This window comes from Cornus florida, unplaced genomic scaffold, assembly GCF_030987335.1.
Source record: "Cornus florida cultivar Cherokee Brave unplaced genomic scaffold, ASM3098733v1 CherokeeBrave_3.0.0_Hap2_Chr05, whole genome shotgun sequence".
In the NCBI taxonomy this organism is placed as follows: Eukaryota; Viridiplantae; Streptophyta; class Magnoliopsida; order Cornales; family Cornaceae; genus Cornus; species Cornus florida.
In genome coordinates this window covers 116,632,949-116,647,758 of record NW_026775575.1, presented here as the reverse complement: position 1 = coordinate 116,647,758, position 14,810 = coordinate 116,632,949, and the positions used below count along the sequence as shown (strand labels likewise).

General features: G+C 34.3%; 2 protein-coding genes across 2 annotated transcripts; both read left to right on the top strand.

Annotated features, from left to right (window-relative positions):
* Window positions 1-965: 965 nt before the first annotated feature.
* On the top strand, window positions 966-2,026 carry LOC132308895 (uncharacterized). Its single transcript, XM_059807177.1, has one exon. The coding sequence runs from the start codon at window positions 1,198-1,200 to the stop codon at window positions 1,717-1,719; it is 522 nt and encodes a 173-aa protein (XP_059663160.1). The 5' UTR covers window positions 966-1,197; the 3' UTR covers window positions 1,720-2,026.
* Window positions 2,027-8,919: 6,893 nt separating this feature from the next.
* Window positions 8,920-14,636, top strand: LOC132308894 (mannan endo-1,4-beta-mannosidase 2-like). The gene is made up of 5 exons (XM_059807176.1): window positions 8,920-9,810; window positions 10,491-10,688; window positions 12,000-12,122; window positions 13,295-13,506; window positions 13,903-14,636. Exons 1-5 carry the CDS (start codon window positions 9,430-9,432, stop codon window positions 14,309-14,311), a joined length of 1,323 nt encoding a protein of 440 aa, XP_059663159.1. The 5' UTR covers window positions 8,920-9,429; the 3' UTR covers window positions 14,312-14,636.
* Window positions 14,637-14,810: the final 174 nt, after the last annotated feature.

Sequence of the window (14,810 nt, the reverse complement as noted above, 5' to 3'; positions counted from 1 at the left end):
ATATAGAGAGTAAAGGTTCCTTAACCCACTTCTCTAACTGCTACTTCAGGTCTGAGGTCCAGATTGACGTGCTTTGATCATTCAATAAAGTTGAAGTATCCAACTGTCATTCTTTATAAAGACATGGGTTCACTTTGGTATTTTACGCCACGGGTTCACTTTGGTATCTTACGCCACGAATAATGCCACACCTCTACGCCTCCAAGGCGCGTGCGCACACAACATACACGTATACTCTTCAAAACTCTTTATATCTTCTATTTTTAATGTAAATATCTAGATAATTCAGTGAGTTTGTACTTTGTGTCTTAAGTGAATTTTGAATTGTTAATTAATTCTCTATATTTACTAATCTAATTTTTTTGAATTTTTTTAAAATTTTTAATGAAATAATTTAAATATAATATGTTATTTTTTTATTATTATTATTATTTTTATCAAACAAGCTTTTAAAGTTAAATTATATGATTACATAATTTTATTTTTAAGTGTAAAAATTTGCAAAAAATAACTAACAAACTTTGAAAACTAAATTAATATTTTATATACTAATAAATTATATGTAAATAAGTTTATATACTAAATTAATATTTTATACACTAATAAAACTAAATTAATTAACAAACTTTACATATAATTTTTTTTACTCAAGGGCATTCTTGTAATTTCAGAGTAATTTTGTCAAAAATTTCATCTTTGAGTAATATAGTTAAATCTTAGAAGAGATCAAAGTAATTTACCTTAAATTTTATCATATAATTATTAATTTAAGGTCGGAATTGGATGGACTAAAGTTCATTTTTTTTATGCATAATTGTGAAAAAGAATCTGATCTTAAATAAACTAAATATTATTTTCAAAAAAAAAAAATTCAAAGTACTTTTTGAGTCATTTGTGAAATTTGAGATATAATCGAGTAGTTTTAAATTCTAAAAAGAATGCTACAAGCCTACAACACTTTTATACCGTACACATATCATTTTTTTTCTTGTAATGAGTGGATAAACATTTTGTTTTTATCAAACCCGAATCTCAGTTCCACGCGCCATCGAAAGCTCGTGTCGACTATCTCAAATCTTACCCATCTACTACTAGTAATATATGCTGTTCACCGAAACATAAACCAAGCAGCGAACACATAGGAAAATAGAAGAAGGAAAAAGCGGAAAGGAGAGAGAAAGAAAGCTACAGGCGTCCATGGCAGAAGAAAAAGAAGCACAAATTAGAGGCAACTTCTATGAGACACCACCATCATCATCATCTTCCATGTTACTGATAAGGCTGATGAGCAAAAGGAGGACATGGGTATGTCTATTTGTTGTTGTGTACACAATCCTCTTATCATCCACTTGGAACCTCCTCAAATCCATACTCTCTTGGTACGAATCAGCCTCTTCAGTCCCATCATCGTCTTCTTCTGGGTGGCCGGCGCTGTACGCCTCCGTGCTGCTGGGGGCAGTTTTCGGCCTCCTCTCGATTGGCGCCGCCTTGGCCGTGGTGGTTCCGGCGACCCTGGTGACGTGGATCACGGTGCTGGTGCTGCTGACTTTCTGCGGGAAGCCAAGGAGCGCTGTGGTGGTGGAAGCCAAGAAATTGACGGCTGAGATGAGTGGTTTTGTGGTTAAGATCTTGATCAAGGAAGGAAATGTTGTGGCGGCGCTCTGTGCAGTTTTGGGGTATTTTGCACTTGTTAGAAACCACAAAGAAGAAGTAGCCTAATTAATTGGTTGATGGATGGCTTTTCTTTGTGGACTGTTTATTAATTTGTTGTGAAATTTTAGGTGGGAAGTGTTTGGTTGATCATTAATTGTTGTTTGAAGAAGGTTTTTTGTTTTTTATTTTTTATTTTTTTATTTTTATGGGGGTGGTTTTGGGTAAGAAGATATCTCAAGTTTTGGGACCTGGTTCGAGGGCTTCGATCTGGAATTAGTATATTAGAGAATTCCTAAGCTCTTTTTAATGTAACAGTAGTAATAGATATGTTCATATATATATATATATATATATGATCTCTTACTTCCTGATTTATTCTTCCTTAACAGAATTGGATTATTTTTATGTTTTAAAAACTAGTTTATCCAATTTGGCATTTGCTCTTTCTTTTGCGATTGTTCAAGACACGATGGTCTAACCAATTTTTTAGTCAAAACAACAGTGTGTGTGTTCACATGGTAAAACATTAACGGCTTAGAATAACAAAATAGTTGTCTTACCTAATTATCCAAATAAGATAATAAATTGACATTTTATCTTTCTTTTCTCAAAATAATTGCCTTTTTTTTTTTAAATTCAATTTTTTAAGAGAATAATTTAAATTTTTTATTGTATTATTAGTGAATAAATTATTAAATTTACTTGAGTTGACACAATGATATATTAGTTTACATTTTATACTTTCAAGACAAGAAGATACTTATTTTGAGACGAATAATAATAAAAAGGTGGACACTTATTTTAAAACGAAAACAATATATATATATATATATATATATATATATATATATATATATATATAATTTAATTTATTGTACTAGATATATATATACACAGTGCTGAGATATTTTTCCATTTATAATTCATTTAAGTCATGATCATGTTGCTGATTTTCCAAGGGATGCTCTCTTTTGTCTTCTAATTTATGGAACAAGGGTGGAGCCCCGGTTTCAACATATCTTGGATGGTCTCTTTGTCCAATTTAGAACATCCCCCGGCCTGGTGGCTTCCCAGCGTCTATTAGGACCAGCACAGAGGATATTTGTGGTCTGGGCCTTTTGCTTCTCATACCCTGATGGCTTCCCAGGCTTCCTTAGGCCCAGTTCACAAGATATTTGTAGCCCAACTTTTTCCATCTGGGAGTGACAAATGTATTTAGGCGCACGCCGCGTCACCCAAATTCTCAACGGACCACTTACTTATTAGTCCAAGACTCTCTGTTCAAATTTTATGTGTGACAAGAACCTATACTAGGCTCTCGTAATCACAACAATGAAGAGAATTAAATATACGTAATCGATAAAATGCTGTGACGTTTTCTTGGTGAAATAATAATAATAATTTTTCATATGAGAAAAAAAAACATTTTCTATTTCTACCTAAATATCCTAATCTTTCTCTAATTTTTCATATGAAAAAAGAAAAGTGTAAATCATATATACTTATCCATTTTATTCCATAATTTGACAATAATGATTTTGAAATAGCCCTAATACTATTTGACCATTTCATATTGCTATATTAAAAAGCAATTAGAGCTCTTTTATAATGACTATACCAATATCTTTGAAGTATTCCAGCGCCAACAGTGGTACAATCTTAAATTATAAATTACCAACCAAAAAAAAATTTGACTCGTTTTTTTTTTTATTTTTATTTTTATTATTTTGGTGGGCGGAAATCGTGATTCTCTTCCCTTAATTCTCATATTTAATGCAGAAAATACTCACCTTTGCTGATTGAGGATAAACAAGCGATTTTTTTTTTTTTTTTTTTTTTTTTTGTTTCCGGTGAATATAGATTTGGAAATTTCCGTTCCCAGGCCATTCCATGCATGTTTTTGTTCTAATTAAATAGATAAACTAACTCAATTAAATCGTATTAAGAAAAGGGCGAGTCCAATCAATTGTATCACTAGCTCGATCTACTTGATGAAATAGAGATAAAATAAATGGACTGAAAAATCAGCATTAATTCTAGGCTCCAGCATATATATGTATAATGTGTTATATACATATATAAATGGCGGTGGATTATTGATATTGATGGCTTTGAAATTGAAAGAATAACGCAAGTCTAAATTTAATGTCACAAAACTGCTTGTAAAGGCATATCTTGCAATTGTCTAAGTAACTCAGTGCATTAGTATCTCTAGTGAATTTTAGTGTGTCAGGCTTCGACAATTACACTTCTTGCCTTACAAAAAAAAAATAAAAAACAAAAACAAAGTAAAGGCATATCTCATTAGGCTTCCGGGTTACTTCATCTCTTTAGTTATAATACGGGGTAAAGTGCAAATAACACTCATGTTATATATAAATCGTGCAATAAACCCGCCATTAGAAAGAAAAAAAAAAATACATATAACTCCATGTATTATTCATTTTTGAACAAATTATCCCCCGATCATCAATTTTGACCAAAATTTTTTTATACGACGATGAAGGGTCCATGTTGTTGAGCACAGAAGCTCTAGATGTGGATTGTTGGCACCTCCATGGAGTACGATTCAACAAAGATAGTAGGCTTGGGATTGCCTTAGATACCAACCACGTCCCACTCTTATTGGGCTTATTGTCATCATCAAGGTTATTCATTAACGTAAACACCGACGAGGCGCGAAGCTTCATCAACGTGCTAGGCAAACACAACCGACCAAACAGTATTGGCATGCATCGCTATAGATACCAACCACGCCGTACTCATCTAGTGTGTTTTAGAGATCGCAAAAACAGAGTGTTGACGGCGGTGCCACAACACCTGCTCACGTGGCACTATTTTTGAAAAACGTTACACCTAGTTAGTGCTAATTAGACCACACTAGTATCTGTCTGGCGTTCCTCTGAAAGGATCAAGTGATCTCGAGCTACTTGTCCTATGACTGAATTCACTGAACGAGGAAGGGGTCACCACCCTTCACTCTCCTGTGGAGGTACCCCACTCCAGTTGGATGGGTCCCACCTCTTTTACCTCATTCGAGGCTCCCTCCTACAGACTGAGCTTCGGACAAGGTAGGCTCTCTCACCCCAAGCCCCCCAGGTTGAAGAAGCTTTGGGGTGCAGAGTTGGGACAAAGCCTCGTGGGACCAAGAAGGCGGAACACCGAGGAGGCTTTCTTCCTCATCTCCAGTCTTGGGAATCTGAGGAAATGTGAACAGGAGGCTGGGATCTAAGGAGTTGCCTCGCTTCGAGGCCAACATAAGGGGGAGAGGATGTTTAATACCCGAGGTCAAGTTCCAGGTAAGGGGCAAGCGGTGCATTAAATGCATGATCCATTTGATAAGACCCACATTTAATGTGGAACGTCATTACCTCCACCAATCGAGGGGCAAAGCGCCTCGGGTCACCTACCAATGTCCCATCTGTCAAGAGGTAAGGTCATCGACCCAATAGGCAAAAGAGGAGCTATCCTTGTGACCAGAGGGCATTGACCAGAGGAACATGTAGTATAGATAAGAGCATTAATTAGTCATTAAGGTGATACCAAAAATACAACAACCAACACTACTATCATCGAGCTCAAGTTACTTGGGTATTAACAACCGCCTTCCCTCTCTTAATCGTAAGCATAAGAGAATCCCTTATGTTGCTTAAATCCCCCCTTGGATACTAATCTCAACATTCTCGGCCTACGTGGAATAATCTCATCATCTCACAAAGAACAATCATCAACACAGAGCTTCATATCAAAAACCAGTGAGCTTCAAAACAGACTAAGCGAAAACCTAACTTTAACTCATGTTCCGATATGGTTCAGTCCGATTTGCACCTGTTTCGGTGAACCTCAGTTTCAACGTGCTCCAGTTTCACTGGTAAACTACGTGGTCGCTCGTTGTCGTTTCTCGTCGATAAAAAATAACTCTGAGACCATTGTTCCGTTCCGTCATCCTTGCTCGCCGGTTCCTTCCCACCGACCATCCTTGCTTTCTCGTCAGTAAGTTTCAGTCTGTCGTCTTCCCTTTTTTCCTTTCCTAGACCACCGTTCCATTTTTTTTTTTCCTTCCTCTTCTGTCGCTAGTTCATCCCCGCCGCTTCAGCTTTAGCATCCGTTTTAGAATGTCATCGTCGAGCTCTTTGGTTAACCCGAGCACTTCCTTGCTGGCTTGCTGCTCACCGTCATTATCGCCGAAGCAGACCCTATGTATTAAAGAGAGAAAGCGAGTGGAGAGACAATCTGAGGAGAGAGAAAGGAGAAAAAATTATAGGGGTATTTTAGACATTTCAATTGAAATATCTTTGTTTGCACAAATTGAAATAATAGGAGTGTTTCTTGCACCTTTTGTATGTAATGGGAGTGTTTCTTGCCCTTAACCCTTGTAATAATATCAAAGGTGTATGTGTTACATTAATTAATTCCATCTTAATGAACCTACGCCTCAAACTTCATATACTTTTATAAAAGACATTGTAACGCCTCAAACTTCATATACTTTTATAAAAGACATTGTAACATAGGGATGAAATGATTATAGGACAAGTAGGAGGAGCATGTAAAACATATGTATGTGTATATATATACACACATGCCCTTTACAACTTCATTATCTTCATAACTGTTAAATGGAATGTAGTAACTAAAAAAAATGGTTAGCCTATCTCAACTCTGACAATGCGCACTCTTGAGTCTTAATTAGGGCTCCACATATATAAATAGCTAGGTTTTGGATCTCATGGCACTAACTCATAATTAAATTAAAGAAGATGTGAGACAATTAAGATGATGAGCTTTCCAGAAATTGATATACATGATGAGATCTGAACAATTGAATTGATCTTTTTGATATTGAGGACTCACCAACCCATGGAGTAAAAGTTTGCATTTAGACTTACTAATGGAATTGGTGGCAACCTAGGATATATAAAAATGATGATATATGTAAATTCGGAAACAAAGTAAGAAATTAAAATTGAAATTGAAAGGAGGTTGCACATCGCATTCTAGCTAGGCCATAAGTCCTACAACAGTTGAGGAAAGAAGACTATTAATTAAGCCGTTGTAAAACTAATATCATTGTTTGGCACAAAGTCCTTGATCGAGATGATATTGGTAATGAGAATTTGATGATTAAAATCATGAAATGAAGAATCATCCTAATTAGTTTTGTAACACCATCATAATTCTACAATTACCCACCTGAGAGAGAAAAATTCTCTGAAACAGTTACTGTTAACAATAATATTTATCAAGGATCAATTTTCATACATCAATTTTCAAGCCATAAGAAACTTACCTTACAACGACATAAGTCATTATCGATATGAATTTCTGATTTATCCATTTTAACCACCGGTCAAATAGACTCAAGGCTGATAACCACATAAAACATTTATTTGACGAGCGATTGATTGAGAGGAAAGTTTGCAAAAAAAAAAATAATAATAATAATAATAAAGATTGAGAGGAAAGCAAAAAGAAGTTTAATGTATTTGACATCCATGAGAAAGAGCAAATATACAGATCACTTCAACATGATATATATTATATATATATGATTAACATAATATATTTAATCTATGTAACAAGAAGATAATTCGCATCATAGTCTGTGAACATGCACCAACCTCAAAGTACATGCAAGTGATTACATTCTAATTAGCTCGTGATTGTCTTAATTAGTTTATATGCATGTATTAATATCATCTTTTATCAGTGGACCTTTTTTTTTTTTTTTTTTTTTTTTTTTTTTTTTTTCAAAGGCAATCTTTGGTTTTAACTGCACACACATGTCTGATTTATTTATTTATTTATATTTATTGTTTACACCATACATGTATGATCCATTAAGTCAAGTTTCTCTTATTTAATATTCAAGAGAGATTTTTTTTTTTTTTCTTAGTACTCACACACAACTTTATTGAGGCTGCAACCCTAACTTCCCTTTTTAAAATAGAGGTCTGATAACCTATTGATCTTCAAAAGATAAATTTTAAAACCACTAACACTCCTTTTATCTTCAAGAGAAAAATCTTAGGACAACAAACACTCCTTTATCTTCAATGGTTCTGCTTCAAAAAAATGGTTATAAAGAAACATGTTCTCTCTTAGCATATTTTAAGGAGGCATAAGAAAAATACAAGGATTTTTTAACATTCGTGTGTTTGATATATATATATATATAAAGAAATAAGTAAAGAAGATCATCAATCTGTTTTTAGATGGACCGCAGTTCATATGACCATTTTTTTAATACAGTAGTTACAAGCAGCACGTGCAGAGAGACGCTCTCTCCTAGGAAAAACATAATCGTTGTACATGGAATGTATTAGTTAATGCTAAATGGTGAATAAAAAAAGAAAAGGAAAATGATAAACTATGGCATGCCGAAATAGAAGGTTCACGGAATAAAATCTGTGTCTATTATAATCAAATTAGAATCCACTAAATTTAGGTACCCAAAAGTCTCCAGTATTATAACTATTTGATAGCGACTCTAAGTATCTAAAAAAAAACCTAACAAATTTAGCTAGTAGCAAAACAACTTTTAAAAATCATGATATACGACAATTAAGCCCCAAATGACGAAATTAGAGAGGAAGGTAAAAGATATTAACATAGACCAAGAACTGTCAAATGTGTCACGAGAGTATTTACATAGGACATAAAAAACCCAAAATGTTTTTTTTTTTTGGTAAGGTAAGTCGGAGGAAAAAACAGAAAAGAAAAAAAGAAGACACTAAAAAACAAAAAAGAAAGATTCCTCAAGGGAAGAAAAAGGAAACACGCCTAATTTAAAGGAGATAATATTGGGGCTACAAGAAAGAAAAAAAAGCAAGTGGAATATTTTTTTCTTTTTTCATTTTGTTATTTTGGAAATATCAATATCATTTCTCTTTGCAGTGATCTAAGTTTATATATTATATATATAGCTTCACAGTGACCAAAAAAACTAAAGAAAATGGTCTACAGTACCAAATTTGCTTTAACTTTGATCACTCAAAGCAGCTCTTATTTTGTCCCTTGATTTAACTAAAACTTCCTGCAAAAGATCTGCCAGAAGAAGCATAAAAATCTCATAAAGTACTAAAAATAATAAATAACTGAAGGTGGAAAGTCCTTGCAAAATAAATCACTGAAAATAAATACCAAAAAAGACAAATAACTGGAAGAAAGTAAAAGATATGGAAGATACAGATACATACATGTCATATATGGTCAAGGGTGTTGAAAAAACTTGTCCAGCTATAGATATTAAAGGGGTGGGTAAACATTACGAGAACTCAGATCTAAAAATTAGGGTGATACCAACAGTCCACCACACACCACCCCATCTTTACTCTTCTACTGCTACACTTCGACACCACTTTCCAGGTGTGGGTCTATTATGTTAGGTGTGTGTGCTTTCTCTCACATTTGTTCTCACCCTACCTCATTTTCACCATTAATCTCTTCTTTGCTTCAATTCCCTGTATAAAATCCCATTTTCATGACACATGCATTCTATCTCTCTTAAACATAAGTTACAGAGGTATCATGCAGTTTCGTATTCTTGGGTTTTTGGCGTCTTCCAAGTTAATTTAGGGTACCCTTCACAGAAACTGATCTGGGTGTTCTTCAGCATATTGTTTTTTTCATCTTGGTTGCTTCGATTTTGGGGTTTAAGAGATCTAAAGGTATATAAACCTCATTTGGGTATCTTTAATTTTGAGAATTTATAGCTCAAAGGGTGTTCGAAAAGCAATTCCTAATTTCGGGCAGAGTTTGCTTGTTCTTCATTTTATGGATAAATCATCAAAAAAGAGAATGTTTGGAGGAAATGGGCTGCTTTACCCAATCCTTGGCTTTGCATCATGTCTTGCTTTCATTTATTTGTCTTTTGGAGACCTGTGGTTCGATTACCATAAAGAACCAGAATTGGGTTTTGTGGAGAGGAATGGGACTCAATTCATGGTGGATGGAAGAGTATTCTACGTTAATGGGTGGAACTCTTACTGGTTGATGGACCAGGCTGTGGAGGAAAATAGTAGACCCAGGGTGAGAGAAATGCTCAAGACTGGTGCCAAGATGGGACTTACTGTTTGTCGAACTTGGGCCTTCAATGACGGTGACTATCATGCCCTTCAGTTATCCCCTGGTCGATTTGATGAGCAAGTTTTCAAGGTAATAATAACACTTAAGTCATTTTCTGTATACTTGTTCTATTCTGATTCTATGGTTTTATATGTGTTTCTGTTTAAACTTACTGCTTCAGTTAATCATTGACCATAGACTATGAAATCAATTTCTTCATTGATAGAATTGAGAATTACCTTAGGAATCTAATACATTGCTACTGAAGGTCTCTCAAAATTAACCCTATAAAAATTGATGTTTTGTTAATGCTCTATATATTTCATTTGCCAATCCTGACAACAGGGTGATTTAAAATTGGAAGCATTACTGATTCATTTTACTATATTATCTTCTTTTTGACATTGCTTTTTGTGAGGTCAATCTTGAGTTCTGTAAAATCCAATTTACTGAACTTGATTAACGTTGCCATAAATGACTGGTTGTATATAATTTACATGAAGTTCCTATGTGCGTGGAAGACTACAATTTCTTAAAGAGAAAAAAATTATGTTATTGAAGTTATTGTTGTTGTTGTTGTACTGATTCACAATGATAGCCCATATATTGTTGAAGCTGATCATATTTTACCAGATTACAGAACTCCCAAAAAGCTCAATTATTTATTCATTTTTTATTTTTAATTTGGTATATATCTGCCAGTAAAATCATTTGTTATGATTTTCATTATTTGGTACTTTTCCATTTCAATGACCGATAGTATGCAACAGGCCTTGGACCATGTCATTGCAGAGGCCAGACAAGAAGGAATTAGGCTCCTACTTAGCTTAGTTAATAATTTGCAAGCATATGGTGGGAAGACTCAGTATGTCAAGTGGGCATGGGAAGAAGGCATCGGCTTAAGCTCTTCTAATGATTCATTCTTTTTTGATCCGTCCATCCGCCATTATTTCAAGAATTATGTCAAGGTAATCTACTTGTCTTATTAGTTTTCCCTCTTCTAATGATTTGTTCTTTTTTGATATATCCATCCGCCATTAGTCAAGGATCGCGTCAATGTAATCTATTTGTCTTACTAAGTTTTCTTCATTTCCACAAAGCTCATGGGTTTTTCTTTCAAGGTTACTACAAGATAACCATGAAGTAAAATCAGGACTAAACTTAAGCTTATCTTATTGGAGAGCCTGAATATGTATATATATATATATATTTAATTTGCTTCTTTTCTAAATTTAAGAATATTCAAATTATTTTTCATGCATCATGAGGCTGATATTTACCAGTTATTATCATGTTTTTTTTTTTCATATCACAACTGTGCAGTTCGTTCTAAGTATATTGTGATGACAAACAACCCTCTACAGGCACAATTGTTAAGAAGATCATAGTCACATAGCACTAGAAACACAAGTTTATAGCATTGCATCATGATGATAATTGAAATAAGCAACAAATGAGATCGCCTGTTGAATTTCTTGAATGCCACATATTTAAGACAAATTTAAGAGAGAGAAACAGACTCATTTAAAGGCTACCAGAAACAAAAAAGACCTGTTGCAGTATAAACACAAATGGACTGAATAAGTTTTCATTGAATGTCCCAAGTCCCCAGTAGATGATCCTTGAATGTTTTGTTATAGAAAAAGAAGTTCCATTATAGAAAAGAATATCTATTAAGGGGATCATGATGAAGAAAATAATAAGCTTTTCATTTATCACCAATAAATCAGAGATATGGTGATTAACAAAAATAGATTTACCTCGAAAAAAGAATGCAAGTCCTGTTTTTGCAAAATTCTTGAATATGGAAATCCCAAATCATGATCACTAACCTTATAGATGTAGGCTTGTGAATTTACCACATCCCGCATAGATTGTTTGGCCTGCTGACAGATTAGAAGATTAAGGAAGATCCAAAGCTGAATAATTTGGCATTCAGGAATCAATCAGGAAAAATATTAAGAGTGCTTCATTCCTACGAATCGAGCTAAGATTCCAGAATTCATTGGAAAAGAAATCACACTGAACTGAGAATTTATTCCACAGTACATTTAACTGCTATATTAATCTTGTGTATCAATTACCAAGCCAATGAAGTTTTTAACGAAGCCTTTCCGCAACTGTTAGGGGTTCAGCAGAATAAATCATTGAGATTCTTTCCTTCCGTTGTTTGCTGAATTTATTAAAATTTTAAAGGCATTATGATGTTATATTGAGATATGAAATAATGATATTACTATAAAGCATTTCTCCAATTGTAACAAATTTTGTTTTTGCAGACCGTGCTGACTAGGAAGAACACTATCACTGGAATTGAATATAGAAATGATCCCACCATCTTTGCATGGGAGTTAATTAATGAACCCAGATGCATGAGCGATGCTTCAGGCAACACTCTCCAAGTAAGTTGTAAACTCCTTATACATATTATATGGAGAAAGAGTATAAACAATGGAACATGGTCTGAAACTTCAGTTTGGTTCCAGTTCTTTGTAAGAGTTTATGGGCATGTTTGGTTCAATTTTCTGAAAACAGTTCTCAGAAATCAGAAAACTGTATTCAAAGAACTATAAAAGACAATTATCTAAAAACAGACATTCTTTTAACTGAGTTTTCAGCAGAAAACTGCAACCAAACAAGCTTCTTTACCGTTTTCTGATTTTCAGTTCTCTGGAGATCGAAAACTGAACCAAACAGGCCCTCTGCTATTTCAAATCAAATATCCAACTGAGTTTTCAGCAAAAAACTGCAACCAAACAAGTTTCTTCACTGTTTTCTGATTTTTAGTTATCTGAAAACTGAACCAAACAGGCCCTATGTTATTTCTAATCTTCTTGAATTTTATTTTAAATATGCTTACTTAATTTTCATACTTCTGCCAAAATGTTATTAATCCTTATAAGTGAAATTATCTTTAGACAATTTGAAACTAAACCATCTCTGTTTTTTTAATTTTATTGATCAAGTATCACTATATCAGTAAGTGAAGTTATGACAGGATTAAAGTCAATTGGTGCTGCACTGAGACGGGTACCATTCTAGTGGTGTTGCTCAGTTCTAATAGGTTTCTATGGTAAATGTCCTTCCGTTGGCTATTCTATCTAAAAAATAATAATTATCATACCTTTGAAAATACCAACGGGCCCGTGGCCTAGCAGTATCAGCCGCTTACTTCCTAAAGGGAGGTCAAGGCTTCAAGTCTCAGAAGAGACAAGTGTGTGTGAGTACCAATTAGGAAAAAAAAATACCTTTGAAAATCATGGAACTTTGGTCAAAGTTATTGAATTGCTTCAACACAGCCCAACTTTTGACAGGGATCCCTCTCAAACTCACATTTCCTGACTTGAGATTCTTTTATATTTTAATGTGCTTTTTTCCCTTATGAACAAATAACCTTCTAAATACCTTTGTACAAACACTTCTACTAGCAATATATTAATGTGTGTGTTTTCCTTCTGAATCAGGTGCATTATGAAAAGAGTCATTTACACTTTTTACTAACACGCATTCATTCTCCTTTTCTAATCGTCCCTTATAGTTGATTATGAATTAATTGTTTGTCATAGAATTGCAGGAGTGGATAGAAGAAATGTCAACTTTCGTGAAATCAATTGACAAGAACCATCTACTGACTGTTGGCCTCGAAGGATTCTATGGTCCTGAAAGCCCCAAAAGGTTGACTATTAACCCAGGAGAGTGGGCAGCCACCCTTGGATCTGATTTCATTCGCAACTCAAATATCTCGACGGTTGATTTTGCTTCTGTTCACATCTACCCTGATCAATGGTAAGCTTTCACAAATTGAAACTATTTTTTTTTTTTCTAACTTTATAATGCCTAGGAAGGAAATTGATGGAATGAATATAAAGTCATTCAAGGAAACAAAGCAAATACTCCGAGGATGTTTGAGAAAACTTAACTAAACTACCAAAAAAATCATTAAATAGACCCTTGGCCAGAAATTTTAAGTTTTGTTTTTCATTTGGTAGTTGTTTATCTGTTCATGCAAATCCTCTAAAAAGTGTTACAAGCCTCCTTCAACTGCTAAGGATACATAATAAACAGATGTACATTGTTTTTTGAATGGGATAAAGGCAAGGATATTGATGAATGATGAGATCTGTCATATCTGCTTGATCGTCCAGTTAACCTAAAATGCATTCCGTTCTGTCTCTCTGGTAGGTTTCATGATCAAGAATTTAAAGAGACGCTAAAATATGTCATCAAATGGATGGTTTCTCACATTGAAGACGGTGACAAAGAACTGATGAAACCTGTCATGTTCACTGAATTTGGATATTCAAACCTGAACGACGATTTCGAGCCTTCTCAGCGAGACAGATTCTACAAAACTGTCTTCAAAGTCATGTACAGATCTGCAAGGAAAAATGGGTCTGGGGCAGGATGTTTTGTTTGGCAGTTTTTGGTGGGAGAAATGGAAGAGTATAACGATGATTATGGGATTGTCCCCTGGGAAAGGCCATCAACATATCAGTTGATAACAGAACATTCATGTAGGCTGGCGAGAGTTCAGGGAGTTCTGTTTTCGAAGAATGCTCACTTGAAAGACTTGTGTTCACAGAGACTCTGAATATCTACTCATTCATCAAAACTAAATTTCTTTATATGGGGAGATTTGGTGTATTTTGTGGTTTTTCCATTAAGGGGACAGAGGCGGATGATTAGTTCTTTGCCATGTTCATCATACAGCTATAAATACAACTATATGTAAACAAAAAGGCGAATATATTTCAGCCCAAATTACAGAAATTGTTGTGAAATCTAGTTTGTTGGAGATTTAAAATAAATGAATAAAGAGTAACCCCTATGAAGCGTGTATTAGAGCATACCCTAAGATCATATGTATCTGAAGAAAGATTCAAGCTTGAAAGAAACATAGAAAACCTCTATTCCCTCGTGCTCAACTTTTCTGGTTCCCAACAACTTATGGTGGCTTATAATTTCATTTAGACCATAAAGAGCGTCAAGCTCTGAATACAAATGCAAAATTAGACATGTTACAGTTTTATATGATCATGTATCTAAATTACAATAATTTAGTACTCTTCTGCATATGAAGTGTGAACCTG

Excerpts from the sequence above, each read along its gene's own strand:
- LOC132308894 (XM_059807176.1), top strand. The coding sequence starts at position 9,430 with ATGGATAAATCATCAAAAAAGAGAATGTTTGGAGGAAATGGGCTGCTT. Across the intron at positions 9,811-10,490 it reads TTGATGAGCAAGTTTTCAAG|GCCTTGGACCATGTCATTGC; the intron begins GTAATAATAACA and ends AGTATGCAACAG. Across the intron at positions 12,123-13,294 it reads CTTCAGGCAACACTCTCCAA|GAGTGGATAGAAGAAATGTC; the intron begins GTAAGTTGTAAA and ends ATAGAATTGCAG.
- LOC132308895 (XM_059807177.1), top strand. The coding sequence starts at position 1,198 with ATGGCAGAAGAAAAAGAAGCACAAATTAGAGGCAACTTCTATGAGACA.